This window comes from Rhinatrema bivittatum, chromosome 6, assembly GCF_901001135.1.
Source record: "Rhinatrema bivittatum chromosome 6, aRhiBiv1.1, whole genome shotgun sequence".
NCBI classification, from domain to species: Eukaryota; Metazoa; Chordata; class Amphibia; order Gymnophiona; family Rhinatrematidae; genus Rhinatrema; species Rhinatrema bivittatum.
In genome coordinates, this window is record NC_042620.1 from 135,618,614 (window position 1) to 135,636,875 (window position 18,262).

Sequence of the window (18,262 nt, forward strand, 5' to 3'; positions counted from 1 at the left end):
GAGAGGTTATGGTGGATATAAGAGCATGAATGTGTATGTATGTGACAGTGTATGTGTGAGAGAGAATGGACATGTGAGTATGTGTGTGAGAGAGAGAGGATAACCTCCTAATCCTTGACAATATCAGGGTGACTGGAAATCAAGAGCTCCAAAGTATGGACAGCAGGGGCTTTTTAAAATCCTTATTAGTTTTAATTATTGGGTGTTATTTGATAAATGTGCTGTTTTGAAATATTTTATTGGTGTTTGGGAAATTGTAAAAAATGTATATGATTTTAATTAATAGAAATTCTATTTATCAATAGTTTTAAAATATTCTTTTATTAGTATGGTTTTACTATTATAACTGATGCTTTATGTTTCTTCATTTTATGTTTTATGAGGAATGGTGGTTCTGTTTTTCCATTGTTAATACACAGAGTCTGGCTTCTTGGGATTTCCATTTCAGTTTTTGTCTAATTTGTGCTCCTTTATTTTGTAGTCTGTATTTGGTGAGGGTCTGTCTCTGCTCTGTGTGTGTGACCATGATGAGAGATTCTGCTAGCATAGAGATCTATAGCAATCTGGTTTGTTTTGTTTCCTCAGTAGGTGGTATATTGGTATTCTGGGACCCAGTGTAATATTTACCCTTGCTTTTTCACAGGTAGGGTTATTGTTGTTTGAGTCCTTGGTGTTATTACTGTTACGTTATGATGGGATTGCAGTATAGATTTTGAGTGTCTTTTTTGTGGGGTTTTGTGTTAGTTCACAATGTGCCTGGCAGTGGAAGGTGTTTGTGCTGCTGTTACTGTGAGGTGACACCAGAATTTGAAAATATCTTTTAGTATGATGAGCTGTAAGGGAAACATCCAAGCTCCATTGTTTGGGGGAATTTCAGTGGATGCACAGAGTTACAGAACTGGAGGTGCATTCTGTCCCTTCCTATAAATTCCAGACTTCACTCTCATAGCCATATAGAATTAGTTGAATGAGGCTATCAAATAATTATATAGTGTGAAACTGGCCAGCTTTTTTAAATTACGTAGAAGACCTTTTGGACTTTTTTATTAACATCAAATATTCAAAAGCTGTGTCCATCAAGCTCATATATCTCATTAAAGAGGTAAATTGAATAACACAATAACTTTGTTTTATTATTGTTACTCATAAATTATAACAATAACATTAATCTTGGAATATTATATATATTTAATATAAATGAAAGGTTTTCACAAGATAGGTTGTGTCGTGAAACATTTTATTATGTATATATTTAAGGACACATACATAAATTGTCGAAATACATTTCGTTCGTTTAACCTTTAACCTCTGGTTTGCTAGTAGATGAATTACTGTGTCCCGAAATTATGTTTGTCTAAAAAGTGTGTCACCAACATGAAAAGTTTGGAAAGCTCTGCTCTAAAGAAAAGGAGGGGAGACAGAGCAAGAGGAATCCAAAGGCAGGGCATTGTGAAGTTATTCCTGTCTTGGGTGTAAATAGAAAAGAACTTGTGGGTAAAGAGATGGAGAAACCTCGAGGAATGAAAGGAAAAAGATAGACAGCAACTTAAGAAGGGAGATAGATATGAAGTTATTAGGGACTGGAGATAGAAAGGTAACTAAGAGAGAGATAAAGACAACCACGGAATTAGTACAAGAGAAGGAGACAGAGAGTGAATGAGTATGCAGGGAGGAAGTGAGAAGAAAGGCGTAGGGGGCTGAGGATGCACCACACGATCTGCACTGTCCCTCCACATTTCTAAATCCTAGATCTGCCTATCTGTATGATGGATTCAGTTGAATTACATTTTCCATGCATGGTGAGACTGAGAAACAGAATTGTACATACTGTTCTCGCTTGGGCAGGATAACGTCTTAAAAGACAGGACTGCTCTCCTGTATAAAACAGACTACATATATCTTAAGGTCTTCTTCTATCAACATGATTCTGTTTCTAAACCTCTGACATTGGCATTCTTCTAACATGATGTAGCATTTGAAAACATTTTCAACATAAGCCGTTTAATTACCAATATAACACTAAGTAAGGCCGTAAGTACAAACTAATTTAAAAAAAGAACAGAACTAGCTAAAAATTTCTCTCCAGCCATTGAGTAACCTAGCGGCATGAAAAGCACACCATCCATCTCATTATTCCAGGATCAGCACGAGACTGAATATAAGAAAATTGGAAAGCTCTGACAGAAGCTCAAAAGAGCACTTTCCGACTTCCTGATTACAAATGCACGACGTTCAATTGCGTCACATCCAGCTTACGTTCCTTCCGTTCGCCCCCACAATGCCCCTGGCTCTAGAAGTCTTCAGGCCTGTGCTGGAGTGAGTGGCCGAAGCACGCCAGCGGAGTGATTTACCGCGCCATGCCCCCAAAGAAAGCTGCGGTACCGCCGTCCGCGGGCAACAAGAAGGCCGACCAGAAGAAGAAGGAGAAGATCATCGAGGTGAGCGTCGGCGTGGAAAGCTAGGGCAGCCGGGGCCGGCTCGCGGCCTGCTGCCCGGCTTCCCTTGTTCACCCTGCTGCCTGTCGGCGGCACGGAGCCGGCAAACTCGCCGGACTCAGCATCCGGGTCCTTGGTTGGCGCGCTGCGTCATAGCGAATACTGAGGGCGTCATCATGAATCAAAGAGGAAAGAACCCACAGGGCTGGTGGTGGTGTCGGCAGAAAGGGTCAGTGGTAGCCGGAGGAAGGAACTGCCCCTCCAGCGACTCTGTTCTCGTCTGGCCATTGGGGAAGGTTAAGGCTCTGCTGTCATTATAGCAGCATTTCCTGTGTTTTATCTAAGATTAACAAAAAAATCTACTTCCAGAATTGAATATAATTAAAGACTGTGTCCGAATAAGACGGAATAGAGGTGGCTGTCAACATCATTTTACTGCATTTATCAGTAATAATGTGCTGTGTGGGAGTGTAAACAATGAAGTATTCTTTATTTACATGATAACTTATTTTCAGAATATTCAAGCATGTGGCAGACTGAGTTACACTTTCATGGCTGCAGTGATGTGGGATAAAATGTGGGCAGAGGTGAGAACTGGGTGGTGAAGGCATATTAAAAATATGGGAAGGGGATGGTGGCAGAATATTAGTTTAAGTTTAGGAGCTTGTATCCTCACGTGCCCAGAGCGATTGAGAACCAAAGAAGAAAGGTGACAAAACTGACTTGGACAGGGAGTGATATCCAGGTGGGGAGGCTTGTACAACTAATAGCTGGGATCTAACCTTTGCTAAATAAGAACAATTTGGTAGCATCTGAATGGGTCACTTGATTCTTACTTTCTATCATTTAGTATGTTATGTGCATGTATACACTCATTAAAAACAAATACATTTTGATCTGTAGTTTTTGTAGTTTCTTCCAGTTCCCCTGCCAGCTCTTAATGCAGCTGATCAGAGTGCTGCTGAAATGGGGAATTGCTCCCAATAAGATAACTAAATATCATTATAGGACTAATAACTTGGAGCCACTTGTGATACCTAGAAGAGGCTTTTTTAACTTATGCTGTAAAGAAATAAAGACCACAGAAATACTTGTATCTATCTGACTTTGCATAAATACATATAGAGCGTTCACAATTTTGTATGACATCACAATAAACCATTTGCATAGACTTTTATACCTTACCCAGTTCTGATTCCTACCCAGAAGAATGTCTATTATAATATCTGTATTTCTCCCAGATCTTACTATACAATCTTGCACTATTTTTTGGCCTATAAATTAGCCTTGATTAAAAAGTTATCTCATAAACTTGTCTGTGCCAGTGTTCCATTGTGGGAAGCAATTTCCACATAGATGCAGTGTGTACTAAGTGATTTATCTGTTTGCTATATTTCGCAAATGCCTGCGATCCCCACCAACCTAACCCTGGTGTAAATTCCACTGCTTCCTCCACTATACGTCTGACAACTTGTTTTACTCCCAGGATATTGCCACTCATTTTCAGGACCATCAAACATGAATATATGATCCTTTGTTTTGTTTTGTTTTTTTAAATATGCATTTAAAATAGAAGCTTACCTTAGTTCATCAACAAGATGAGTCACGTAGAAATGCACTGCCCAACACGATTCATGTTTCAGAAGTTTTCTTTCCTCAGGGGTTCAAACAGCAAAAAGGTATAACAATACTCTCTGAAAAGAAAAAAACATACACAGATATTGATGTAAATCTTGAATAAAACAAGTTGTGAAGCATATAGTACATATGTGTCTTGATTGAAATAACTCTTCTCATCATCAACTTTTTAACAGCAGTTGGAGCGTTTCCCTCTAGGATCTGCCATTTTGCTTATACTTATACAATATGATTGGACAGAAATAAACCAATAGGAAACCAACAAATTTGAATTTGCCGATCGGCTTGGTATGCATGTGTGACAATAAATGTTATCCACTACTGCATAAACAAGTGCATGAATCAAACAAGTGACATCCACTCTGTATTGCCATTCATACCCTGTGGGAAGCTGGAAGCCAATTTGAAAATCCAGCGTTGTTTATAATTTAATAGTGATTTAATGCCCCTCCCCCTATCGGGGGGATGACTACATCTAAAATAGTCCAATGTAATTGGTTGAAAGTATGTTCATGTTATAAACAATGTTTTTCTATGGGCGCATCAATTTTACCCGTATTTAGTCTACTGCAATGTTCTCGTAAAATTATTTTGATTGACTTTGTTGTGCGTCCTATGTACAGTTGTGGACAAGTGTGTTGCAACATGTAAACATTCCGTGAATTGCAACCAGTCGTGAACAGTTTCTTATAATACACATTTAGTTATGGGGTCTTGCCAGATGTTACCTTCAAGTGGTTAAACACATATCACAAGCATCGCAGGAGAAATGACCTTTACGATGTGTCATATCTGCTACACTAACAGCTGGAAGTAGGGATGCATGGATAATCTGATTTCTAATACTAGGGCCCTTCTTAAAAGAAATCAGTGGCTTATCTGAAAAAAATTGTATGAAATTGGAGCACATGCCGGTGCTTGGGCTATGGATGCTGCCTTGTCCGAGTGTTGTACGCAAACACCTTGAGTTAGCAAGCTTTTATTGCGATATCCAGCAATGCCATTCAAGGGGAATACAGTGCCCGCTTATAAGCTATTTTAACTATGGATAATGGATAACTTCGCTCAAAAAATCGTTTGGCTAGAACATAGACTTGTGTTTTGAATTCGGCGATAAAACAAATTCGCCGAATTCTAAAGTATTGACTCGCTGGGAGACCATTTTTGAAAGCATGCGGATGGAAGCTGTAGTCTCCAGTTATCACTTTTGGATATCAACATGCACTCCTATGTACAAAACACCACTCATGCTAAATAAAACTATAGAGTCTTCCATTACTTTCTGTTAACATCCATAGTGACTAAAATGTTATTTCTCTCTCTACCAATGTTTCCCATGAGACTACGCTCAAGACTATTGAGACCACTCTTTCATCCGTACAACACATGCATCACATTCCTTCCGAATGTTTGGCTATAGCTCGATTAGTGTTAAAGAGAAATTATTTAAAATTTAATGGGGATTATTACATTCAAACTCATGGAATAGCCATGGGTTCTTCAGCAACCCCATCGATAGCCAATTTAGTGCTGGATTACAATGGAGCAAAAATTCATTTACAAATCTTCATTTTTTTTTCTCATGTTTTTGGAGACTACAGAAATTGGACCTCAATAACCTTTTAATGTATCACAGCTTCCATCTGCAAGCTTTCAAAGATGGCCTCCCAGCAAGCCAATTTTTTAGAATTCAGCGAATTTTTTCATCTGTCGCCGAATTCAAAACACAAGCCTATGTTCTAGCCTCACGATTTTTTTGAGCGACATTATCCATTATCTTTAGTTAAAAATGGTTTGTAAGCGGGCATTGCTGGAATATCGCAATAAAAGCTCTCTGACTCAATATGTTTGTATATTACAACACTCTTGACAAGGCAGTATCTATAGCCCAAAGCATTTGGCAGCATTGGCATGTGCTCCAATTTCATACTATTTTTTTCAGACAAGCCACTGATTTCTTTTAAGAAGGGTCCTAGTATTTTAAATCAGATTATCCGTGCGTCCCTAGTTCTAGCTGTTAGTGTAGCAGATATGACACCGTAAAGGTCACTCCTGTGATGCTTGTGATACGTGTTTTAACCACTCTTGAAGCTAATATCTGGTAAGACCCCATAACCAATGTGCATTAAAGGAAACAGTTCATGACTGATTTTGTAATTCACGGAATATTGTTTGTGTTACAATGCACTTGTCCACAACTGTACATAGGATGCACAGCAAGATCAATCAAAATACATTTACGAGAACATCTCGGTAGACTAAATATGGGTAAACTTGATGTGCCCATAGTAAAACATTGTTTTTAACATGAACATACTTTCAAAAAATTACGATGGGCTATTTTAGAACTCCCTTCCCCCATTGGTGGGAGGGAGTTCTAAAATATGCAATAATTGTAAAGCCTGTTGCTAAGTTCTGTTCTATGTAAACCGACGAGATGTTCCCAACGTTCGTCGGTATATAAAAGTTATTAAATAAATAAATAAAATTGGTGGGTGACTACATTAAAGCACTATTAAATTATAAAGAACTACACTTTATGCAGTAGTGGATAACATTTTTTGTCACCCATGCATACCAAGCTGATTGGTTCATTTGAATTTACCGGTTTCCTATTGGTTTACTTCTGTCCAATCATATTGTATAAATAAGTATAAGCAAATGGCAGATCCTAGAGGGAAACATTCCAACTGCCGTTAAAGCTGGTGGTGAGAAGCGAGTTATTTCAACCAAAACATGCATGTACTATATGCTTCACAATGACTTATTTAATTCAGCATTTACATCCATATCATTTTTTCTTTTCAGAGAGTATTGTTATACCTTTTTGCTGTTTGACCCCCTGAGGAAGGAAAACTTCTGAAACGTGAATCGTGTTGGGCAGTGCATTTCTACATGACTCATCTTGTTGATGAACTAAGATAAGTGGCTATGGTTTATACTGGGAAGCTTCTATTTTAAATGCGTATTTAAAAAATAAACCAAAGATAAAGATTCAAGAGACCTATGATTGCCATACAGTTTTATAATCTATCAGCCTTAGTGGTTTAATAGAAAATTGTAAACCACAAATAAGTTAAACTCTAGCCCTAAAATTACAAGGTCTCATCCTTTGCGGTCATATGAGTTCCCCATTTATATGACCATTTGAAATTTATAGCAGTCATTTTCCATATGGTATTCAGTTTTCTATTTTGTGTGATAAATAATAGTACATCATCCACATACAAGATTACATGTGATGTTCTGTCCACCAAGAGCCTTGACTTTGCTGGGTTAGTACATATTCTCTGTGCCAATATCTCATTTGCCAGATCAAAAAGTAAGGAGGAAAGCGAACACCCCTGTCTACTACTCTTCTGAATCCAGAAGAGATCTGACAAATGTTGGTTAGTAACTACTCTTTGTCTTTGGATGTGCATGTAGCAACTTTATCCACCAACAGTACTGTTCTGGGAGTCTAGCCTTCTCAAGGACTGCAAATAAGAAAAGCCACCTTAGCTTATCAAATGCCTTGTCTTTGTTCAATGCAGCTGTCAGGCTAGCGATCCTGTCCCATTTAGCCACTGCCATAATATTAAAGATTCTGCTTATGGTTGAGAATCTCCCCTTTATAAAAACTATTTGGGCTGGAGCTACCAACTCTCCCATTAGAACCTGAGGCTTATCTGGAGTACTTTGGCCAATATCTTCTTATATTAGCATTCAGTAGAGAAATTTGGGCAATATGCCCCAGGATTTGTCTTTTATCCTATTTATGCAATTAAACTTTCACATATTATTTTCCAGAGATAGCCGCTTTAATGAAGATATCTGAATATATATCCATTTGCACCCTATATGCCCAAGCAGTTTATCAGGTGCCACATTTGTGCTCCTGAAAGCCATCTGGCCCAAGACTTTTTCCATTGGGGAGCCCTGCCACTGCTTTCTCCATTTCCATTCAAGTAATAGGAACTGCTAATTTGCCTTTTTTCCAAATAGGCTTTTATTAAATTCTTCAGGGTGGTTACATCTCAAATACTCCATATTGTGCAGTATTTCAAAAGTAAACATGGTAATAGTCATGTGTAAATCAAAAATGTTACTGAAGATTTTAAAGCTGCTGCCCATCGTTTCATTTGAACCTTGGTAGCAGAGTGGCAACAATCACCTTACACTTTCTGGAACTGATTGTCACAAATGTCATCACACATACTATATAAATAAGATTCCATTTTGAAGAGGTTTCTTTTATGATGCTGCTTCTGAATATGGCTACTTCCAAAGGTTCAAGTTCATGGAAGAAGTTTAAAAATATTTTTCAAAGTGACTTGACAGTAATCATGTTCCCTGATGGATAATGGGAGAGTTTACAGTGCCATTATGCAGGAACAGAGGTTTTCTCTTTTGGATGATAGGTACATAAGAACGTAAGATATGGCATGCTGAGTTAGAATCAGGGCTGATGACCCATTGGTCTGTTTCTGAAAGTGGCTAGTCCAGGGCACTAGAAAGTACCTGGCAGATCCTGAAGAGTAGATCGATTCCTTGCTGCCCACGCCTAGGGATAAGCAGTGGCTTTCCTGCATCTACCTAGCTAATAATGGTTTATGGATGTTTCCTTCAGGATCTTATCCAAACTCCTTTTAAACCCGGCTATGGTACATGTCTTGACCAGGTCCTCTGTTGTCAAATTCCACAGCATTATTGTGTGCTGAGAGAAAAAATATTTTCTCTGAATTTTTAAAATCTGCTGTTAGTTTTATGCCATGTCCCCAAGTCTTAGTATTAATAATCCACTTCACTCATAATGTTATAAACTTCTAAATTTTACCAGCCTTGAATTACTGAAATTGAAATGTCGTCTTACTGTATGTTTGTTTATCAGCAATATCGTAGAGCACAGTTTATCCAAAATGGTTGAGACCAGTGCATTCTGGATAATGGAGTTTTCCAGTTAAGTGTGTATTTACGTCATATATATATTACAAAAATAATAGTTGCTCAAAGAAAAACTCTTGAGTGCAAACTTAAAAATTGAGTTGTGGCACGTGTGGAGCATGTTGAAATTTTAGCACTAGTGCACATATGAGGACTTCAAGCTGCCTGATAAGTTAGAGCAGGTGCGTGCTGTGACTTCTGGGTTGGTAATACTTCTGGAATAGTGATACCTTAAATACAAAAGAGAACTGTATTTTCCAGAGAAGCATGTGAGTCTCAATCTCCAAACCATACTAGCATATCAAGAAAGCCAGTCTGTGAGCTGCCATGGTAGAAGACAGAGTTTGCATCATGACCCATTGATCACAGCTGGCTTGTGAACAAGGCAAAATGACACTGAGATGCTTGGAAACATCTTCCAGGAACACGGTAGAAGACTGTCTTTTATGGGTAGCATGTATGCCTCTTCATTTTTCACTCATGATATTGCTGCTGGATTTTATTTTACAAATTCAGTACGTAAGCCTTTGCCTAGTTTACCACTGGGAACAGGAGAGGGGCTATACTGCCAATCTGCCATGGCTGTTTCAGCTGCAAACAACTGAGAATAGGGGTGAGGTGCTGGCTTATGATTTCTACATGGTGCATAAATTCTGGGTAATAAAAGGTGGGTGTTTGTTTTTTTTTCTGGTAATGGTTCAGGGCAAAGGGAGTATACTTTTTCTGGATAGTGTAAGCTTCCAGTTAATGGATTTCCAAATAAACCATGTTCTGCTGTAATAGTTGCTACCCCTTAGGGTAATACATTCACTTACTATCCTTTTGTACCCTAAGAGGTAGGATATCACTTAGCTGGGAGGTATGGAATCAAATTTATTCAGTCAAATCTGATTAGTTCAACCTTTTATCAAAGGATAGACTAAATTTTACTATTTCTGCTTGGTAATGTTATCACTTTCATTAGTGTCCAATTTAAGGGCAATTGCTGATTTAAAGCAAGTTTATTTGGTAAACAGTGTTTTTTCTGAAGATAGCAGGATGAATTAGCCATGTTATTTGGATGATGTCTCCGATGGCAAACTCAAGCGGACATTCTTCTCCAAGATTCAAAGTCTTTGTGTGCTGTGCCTGCGCGGCACTTCCCGCGCACATCATGACATCACTCTTCAGTTACTAAAAAAGCTAGAAGGCAGCAGTCTTAGTATATAGAAGCAGAAAACATGTCCAGGGAGGAGGGTGGGAAGCATGGTTAATTCATCCTGCTATCTGTGGAAAACGCCGTTTACTGTAAGCAAACTTGCTTTTTTCAGTCGATAAGCAGGCTGAACTAGCCCTGCTATTTGGGAGTCTCAAGCATATAAATAATAAACCGAAGTGATGGTTTGGTTTATTTACATTTTTTTTAACTTCTTAGTGGACATGAGTTTTTTGGTCTAGCACACTGGATAAAACTGCCTGTTCCAGTCTAGTATCCACAGCTGCTAAACATGCCAAGCAGTAGTGCGCAGTAAAAGTGAGAACTGAGGACAAGTGGCAGCTCTACAAATATCCTCTATGGGAGCATTTAGCATATGCGCTATAGAAGAAGCTCTAGCTCACAGTTGATGTGTTGAAAATGAACCTGATAAGGGACTTTGTGTTGAAGTATGACAACTGAATACAGTTTGTGATCCAGTTTTGATATGGTTCTTTTGGAAACTGCCATTCCTAGTGAATTTGGGTTGTATGATACAAACAGTTGGGAAGAATTGCGGTGAGGCCGAGTTCTTTGTTTATAGTAGGCCAATGCTTTTTTGCAGTCTAATATATGGAGCATAGATTCTCTCTTGGCATGAGGCCTGGGAAAGAATATTGGAAGTGTAATGTCTTAATATGAAAAGTTGATACTACCTTGGGAAGGAACTTAGTATGAGTTTGAAGAACTACTTTGTCGTGGTAAAATTGTAAGGCGAGACATGAACTAAAGCTTGAAGTTCACTTACTCTTTGGGCTGAAGTTATTGCTACTAGAAAAACTACTTTCCAAGTTAGATATTTCAAATGAGAAGACTGCAGAGGTTTGAAAGGAGCTTTCATTAAGGTTGGTAAGACTATATTGAGGAACAATTATGTCTCTCATGATACGCCACTAAGGCGCTGAGGTGTACTCTTACTAATGAAATAGCTAAACCTGATTTGGAGGGGTGTGAAGCAAGTGAGTATTTCCATCTGTGTTGAGGTGAATAGATTAATTTTTTGGGTTCAACACCATTTAGTATCTCTCTTCCATTTGAAGGAGTTGTTTTTCCTCATTGATGGTTTTCTTGCTGCTATTATTATCTGTTGAATATCCGCTGTAAGAGTTAAACCTTGTAAGATCTCGTGTTCAACATTCAGGCTGTCAGGTGGAGGGAGGAGTGAAGAGGGTGAAGGAGTGTGGTCCCCTCTTGAGTTAATAGGTTTGGGTCTTGACCAGATAAGCGAACCAGGGTTGTCTTTGCCATACAAGTGCTATGAGTATTGTGCGTCCGCAGTTCCTGCATGATGCTTTGTCATGGTCTGGGCCCAGGCAAATATAACAATAATTGTGATTGTCAGTGATGGACATTGTGTCTGCACTGACAATATTTAAAACCTGGCTTTTTCAAATACATTTTAGCACTGAAAAGTGCTGTTTAGGAGTCGCTAGCACGAACCAAAAGACTTTCTGGAGAGAGAGAGAAGTAGCGACTGTGCCTGAGCGTAGAATAAAAGTAACTGAAAAAAGTGATGACGTGTTGTGCGCGGTAAGTGCCGCTCAGGTGCAGAACACAGAGACTGAATCTTGGAGAAGAATGTCCGCTTGAGTACCCCATCGGTGACATCATCTAAATAGCAGGGCTAATTCAGTCTGCTTATCGATGGAAAATGATTTTTCTTGTTTGCAGAAGTGCTTCAGATATAGTTTATCACATTTTGGGGTAGATTTTAAAAGGTTGTGCGCAGGCGTACATGTTCGCATGCTACCCGGTGCACGCACATGTACACCCAATTTTATAACATGCACGCACGCATGTTATAAAATCCGGGGTCGGCACGCTGCCTTCCTCTGTTCCCCCCCCCCCCCCCCCCCCCCAAATGTTTCTTACCATTTGCGCACGCCGGCAGCCTACCGGCACGCGATCCTCCAACACAGCACAATGGCCGCTTTGTCGGAGGCCTCTGACCCCGGGACTTACACGCGTCCCGGGGCTCTTTGTGCGTCACCGGGCCTTTTTAAAATAGGCCCGGTGCGCGTAAGCCCGATTACGCACGTAAATCTTCTGAAAATCTGGCCCTTTGTATTATGTTAAGACATCTATTTTCTCTTCAGGAAAGAATCGGAAGCAGTCTAGTCTTACGGCCTTCAGATAGTGTAAATATGTCACTGTTGCTTCTTCAGGGAACATTTTCTGTGTACAGTTTTCTGTAACAGTCCATGATATTTCCTCATATACAAAACAATAGATACATGAAGGTGATAGAACAGAAAAAGGCAGGCGAGAAAGCAGAGTCCTCTGAGTGGTCTGTCTTTTTGTCAAGGTTCACCACAGTCATGGTAATAAGTGCTTCATTAAAAGTTGTTGCCTTCTCTTTAAGGACAAAACATTTGGACTAAAGAACAAGAAAGGAGCCAAGCAACAAAAGTTTATCAAAACCGTGACCCACCAAGTAAAATTTGGCCAGCAAAATCCTCGTCAGGTAAGGATATTTTCTATCGACTATCATGTCCTTACTAAGCTCGTTTTCCAGTTTGCCCTCATTGTAGAATTCAGTCAAGCCCCCCCCCCCCCCCCCATTTATTGTAACAATCTGAGCATAGGTTCTGTGGCATGCAAAATGGAAGTCTGCAAACATGCTGGAACGCCGCACAGTTCAGTAGCATTTATGCTGCATGTTTGCGGTATGAACTAGGCCTATCCATTGTTGTTTTTGACATCAGTCACTGTGGACCAGTTACAAGCCTTAATAATAAAACTAAAAGAATCGCTCATTTTGGAAGATGTCTTTCTACCCCCCCCCCCCTTTAATTTGGGTACATTTTGTGTTTTTTTTTTTAATATATAGGTATTTGATTTATATTCTGCTTTTTCAGCACTTCAAAGCGGATTACATTCAGGTACTGTAGGTGATACCACTTTGTAATGGTGAATGTGGCACTTAGGGTGAAGTCTAGATCAATGGTTCACAAGCCAGTTCTCGGCACACTATCTAGTCAAGTTTTCAGGATATCCACAGTGAATATGCATGACAGATTTTCATGCACTGCATCCACTCTGGGGGTAGATTTTCCATTGTGCAAGCAAGCGTCCATGTGCGCCCGCTTGCCAGCGCGCGCACATGGACGCGCCAATTTTCTAACATACGCGCGCATGTTAGAAAAGCTGTGGGCTGCGCGCACATGCGTGCTGGATTTTGTAATCTGCGTACGTGCGGGCAGTGCTCGCAAGGGGGTGAGAATTAATGCAACCTCCGTGCAGAGACGCATTCCAGCCTTCCCCAGTTCCCTACCCCCCTATCTAACCTTCTTTCCTCTTCCCCTCTCCTCCCCACCCCCTAAACCCTACCTATTCTTTTTTGTGTTTGTTTGTTTGTTTTATTTCTTCAGGTCAGGCTCTGAAGTAAGTAAGGTGTGTGCGCCAGCAGCCATGTCTTCGGGAAGTGATCAGTGGTGCTGGCCCGGCATTTATGTGCATACCGGCGTTTACTCACGTGGCCGGGGCCCTTTGAAGATTCGCCCAACGTGTGCAAGGCCCATCCACGTGAGTAAACGCCGGAATTTATGTGCGTAAGACTTTTAAAGTTCGCCCTTAAATGCACATCTATCTCATTCATATTTATTGTGGATATCCTGAAAGCCCAGCTAGATAGATATGTCTGAAGGATTGGGTTCTATCTCTGGGATAGCTAGACCAGTGGTTTATGTACCACAATTGCATCTATTTTGGTAATCTGTTGATCAATAATACCATTAGTCACATTATATGAACTTGACTACTCAGTAGAAATTTTTGAAATTTAAATTAATATAGACAGCCATCCTTTACAAAGACAAAATATCCCTAAATGTACAATGTTGGTGTTCGATGTGTAACCCATGAAGCTTTAATGTCAAAGACCTATGAACTACTTCTCCTACCATTGTCCAGGTGGAGCTTTAAACATTTGCATGGTGTGTGTTGGCATTCAATCAGTAGTATAAATTCAATATTTCACTTTCAGGTTACTATTTTTAAATTGAGATTTATCTGTGCGTCACTGCGATTAACAATATTGGCAGCTGTCCTAAGCTGATCATTCTTTTTAGCATGAGATGTGGCGTGACATACTTGCCAGTCTGGACCAGTTGGATGGTTTAAAACTTCTCACAGGGGACGTGACAGTGAGATCTGGCAGCAGTGCAGCTTCTGAGGCATGAGGGTGATTCTTGCTCCAGATAAGATTACTCTCTGGCCCACACAAGAAAAGGATCAGTGATCCCACTGTATATCTCTGGGTTAGGCAACACCCGCCCTCAAGTCATGCATGCAGGTATGGTTTTTAGCATATTCATAATGAATATGCATGAGATCTACTTGTATACTATGGAGGCAGTATATTCAGCATGCCTCATGCATATTCTTTGAAAATACCTTAGAAACAAACATGTTAGGTAACTAGTCTGAATGCTGCCATCTTTGTTATACCTGCTTCCGGAAGAATCAAAAATGTATCAAAGGGTTCAGCTTGTATGAGGCCTGTTGGTCTCCTTATTGCAACTTCTGGTCTTGGAAATATTCCCTTAGAAGGTATATTAATCAGGGAAAATGGTTCCAGTTTAAGTAATATAAAAGTACCCCTCCTGTACATCATAGAATGGACCGAATCGCTAATAAACTGCACTTAATTCTGTGAATTAATATAAATTAACATATGGAAAGAATTGGAAGTTTCATACCAGCCTCAATTACTGTTCCTACCCTGGATCAGTCCAGACAAATGGGTTTATGTATCCCTATCAGCAGACGGAAGCAGAGAGCAAAACCTTTGAGGCACTGCTACATAACCGAGTGCCACCTGCAGTCTCTCAGTATTTCTGTCTCCTGCAGATGGTAGAGGTGCAAACCTGCAGTCTAGAGTTTGATGTTAAAAAAAAAAAAAAAAAAAAAAAAAAAAGACAGAAGATTCCTGGAAGGCTCCCAGAGATCTTAGTGGGCCATCCCTTGGGTTGAGCAGGTCGAGCAAGGGGTTTGGTGATCCCTGAGCTAGCTCAGCCTTTATCGGTCAGGGGAGGTGAAAGCCAGGGTTCCTGGTTCCCTCACCCCCTCTGAGTCCTTACCTCCAGAGTCTGCTCCCTCTGTATCCAGAAGCAGGGAAGTAGCCCTTTTATTTGTGCTTTCCTTGTTTGCTGGTTATTTCCTTTATTTGGTGTCTGCCTTTTAAAAAAAACACCGTGAAGGGAGCTGCTCAGGTAATGATCGGCTGAGCTGCGGGAGGCAGGGCCGTGCGAGTGAGGGCAAAAACCTCTCAATCGCCGGGCCGGGAGCTCGATTAGCATCGAGGGTGCACCACCAGCGGTGTGTGTTCAGCAGCAGGGGCTATTTTTAGGCGCGATCGCAATTCAGGCTGATGCTCGCTTAGTGCTGGAAAAGTGGCTGTGGTGTGAGAGAAGTTCAACTCTGTCCAACAGCGTTGTACGCAGAGGGTTTCTCGGGAGGAGCTGGGACCTCCACGGGCCCATTGGGGGGGGGAGGGTGTTGGACCATGAGGTCGGCTGGGCCAGTGCTGCAGGCCCTGGGGGCGGGGGAGGGGGGGGCAGAGGCACCGGTGGCCATTTTGAGAGCACATGGTAGGAGCTAAGAGGCTGCTTCAGAGCCTCGAGACGCCCCTCTCCAGCTTTTGCGGTAGATTTAAGCCCTGCTGGTGCCAGGGGAACGGGGGGGGGGGGCGGGCAGGGGGATGATGTGCATAATCACTCCTCTTCAGAATCGGAGCAGTTGTCTGTGGATATTGTCCTGCTTCATCACAAGGCCTATCTGGATGAGAAGGAGGCAGGATCTAGGTGGCTGCTTCCCATGAAACCCCTTGTGACTAAAAAGCCTCGGGGGGGGGGAAGCAGCAGGCTCTGGAGGTTTCCTGCATCTCCTTGGGCTGGGACGGTCCATGTCTGAGGATGGGGACATGTCAGATGAGTTGGATGGGCCTGATCAGCGGCAGGATACTGTGGTGGTGCCGGGCAAGGTCCTGGTCAGTGATTTAGTGGATCTTATTCGATGGAAGTCCCAACTACTGAGGGTGACTGCCCTCGGGTAGTTCATTTGTTCCGCATAGATGTGTTAGGTCTGCTGGTTCCCCAAGTGTTGGAAGATTTGGAGATTAAGGGTTGAACTCTGTCCTAGAGGGACTGCGTGGGCCTCCAAAGGTGGTTTTCCTTTACCCAAGAAGGTGAAGAAGTTAGTGGATTGGGAGTGAGTCTCCCGAAGCGGGCCTGAAGGTAGCCAGAGCTATGGCTAAGCTATATCCCTTGTTGGAACAGACCTGGGAGGACTCGGATAATGAAGGGATGAACCGGTCCTGGAGGAATTAAAGAGACCCCCTAAGGCCTTTCCTTTGCCAACGACAGTGAAGATGCTGGTAGATCATGAAGGGGGAATCTCCTGAGGTGGGCCTAGAGGTAGCGAGAGCTATGGCAAAGCTATAGCCCTGGCCACAGCAGATCTTGAAGTCCCGGGGAAAACATCCATTCCAATAGCTGAAGCGGCAGCTCTAAAAGATATCCAGGCTCAGGAACTGGAGATCCTGCTCAAAGACAGTTTGAGGTTTCGGTTTGGAGCCTTGGGAAGTTTGAAGCAGAGTGTGTGCTGGGTGCAGAAGGCACACAAGCAGTAAGGGACTGTGGCTGAGGCAGCGCAGGCAACCCGCTTGGAGGCGGGAGTGGCCTCTGTGGCTGATGCTCTGTACGACATGATCCAGACTTCCACCCATGTGACCTGGAAGCTGTAGAATGCTTCAAATGGACCAGTCATAATGGTTCCTTAATCTGGTGATTAATTGTTTCATTTTTGGCATATTGAATGAAAGGGAACCATTAGGATTAGCTCATTTGAAGCATTCTACAGCTGATTGGTGGCTTCCAGGTCACATAGGTTTTTTAAAATATGGATGGTAGTTGCAGATTCTTTTCAGTGTATGAGCCAGTGAGCTTACAAGCCATCGGTAAGGATCGTGATTATTTGGATGATTCCATTTTTCCAGCATTGTGTCACTGAAGTAACATCCTCCTGAGGAACAACTTTCATTTGAAATGCGGCCACGTAGGGAGGGCAGTAAGACAATGTTAAACTGTTTATGCTGCGGACTAGCGATTGTTAGCTTTTCAACTACTTAACGAGTTTGTCGTGGATCTCTTCTTCCACTAATTAATAGCATAGACAAAAAAATGTTTTACTGAACATAACACTTTTAGTTTTAATTCATCGATAGTTACTTGTTGTGCTGCATATACTGAATCCATGAATCCATCACAAAATCACTCACGCACTGGAACAACTGCCTAAAATCGATCACCAGCCTTCTCAACAGTCTTAATTTGGTTCTTAAAGCATCTAAGACCGAACTCCTCCTCATCTCCCCCAACCAAGACAATCCACTCTCACAGACCATCCTCAATACACAGCTCACGCATACCCATGTAAGAGATCTCGGGGTACTACTCGACAATCGCCTAAACATTAAGAAAATGATCAACACCACAACCAAAGATTGTTTCTATAGACTTCAGGTCCTAAAAAAACTCAAACCGCTACTATTCTTCCACGACTTCAGGACAGTTCTGCAAGCCTTGCTATTTGCCAAAATAGACTACTGCAGCGCTCTCCTCTTGGGTCTCCCCAGCTCTACCACCAAGTCTCTACAGTTGATACAGAACGCCGCGGCAAGAATCCTGACCAACACCAACCGCGGAGAACACATATCACCCATCCTCCGCAACCTACACTGGCTCCCAGTGAACTATAGAATCCTTCACAAATCACTCACTTTCATTCACAAATCCATCTACAATCACCTACATTTGGACCTTGAATTCCCCCTCAAACTTCATATCTCCAACAGACCAACCAGAGAAATATATAAAGGAACCCTACAGGCCCCATCTACAAAAGCCACTCGCCTCATCTCGACCAAAGATCGATCCTTCTCGACAGCAGGCCCAGCTATCTGGAACAACATCCCCTCCGACCTTAGACTGGAACCCTGCCTCTTAACATTTAGGAAAAAACTGAAGACCTG

At 41.5% G+C, this 18,262-nt stretch overlaps 1 protein-coding gene across 2 annotated transcripts in view; it reads left to right on the forward strand.

Moving 5' to 3' along the window:
* The first annotated feature begins 2,252 nt into the window (after positions 1–2,252).
* The window catches only part of ZC3H15 (zinc finger CCCH-type containing 15), a 99,738-nt gene continuing 83,728 nt past the window's right edge, over positions 2,253–18,262 (forward strand). Inside the window, exons 1-3 of one of the 2 annotated variants that reach the window (XM_029605958.1) lie at positions 2,286–2,438; positions 6,882–7,462; positions 12,593–12,694. In XM_029605958.1, the coding sequence (XP_029461818.1) occupies positions 7,457–7,462; positions 12,593–12,694 (108 nt within the window). In that variant the 5' untranslated portion in view covers positions 2,286–2,438; positions 6,882–7,456. Of the gene's footprint in view, positions 2,439–6,881; positions 7,463–12,592; positions 12,695–18,262 lie in introns of both variants that reach the window. The other variant, XM_029605957.1, reaches the window with a different exon arrangement.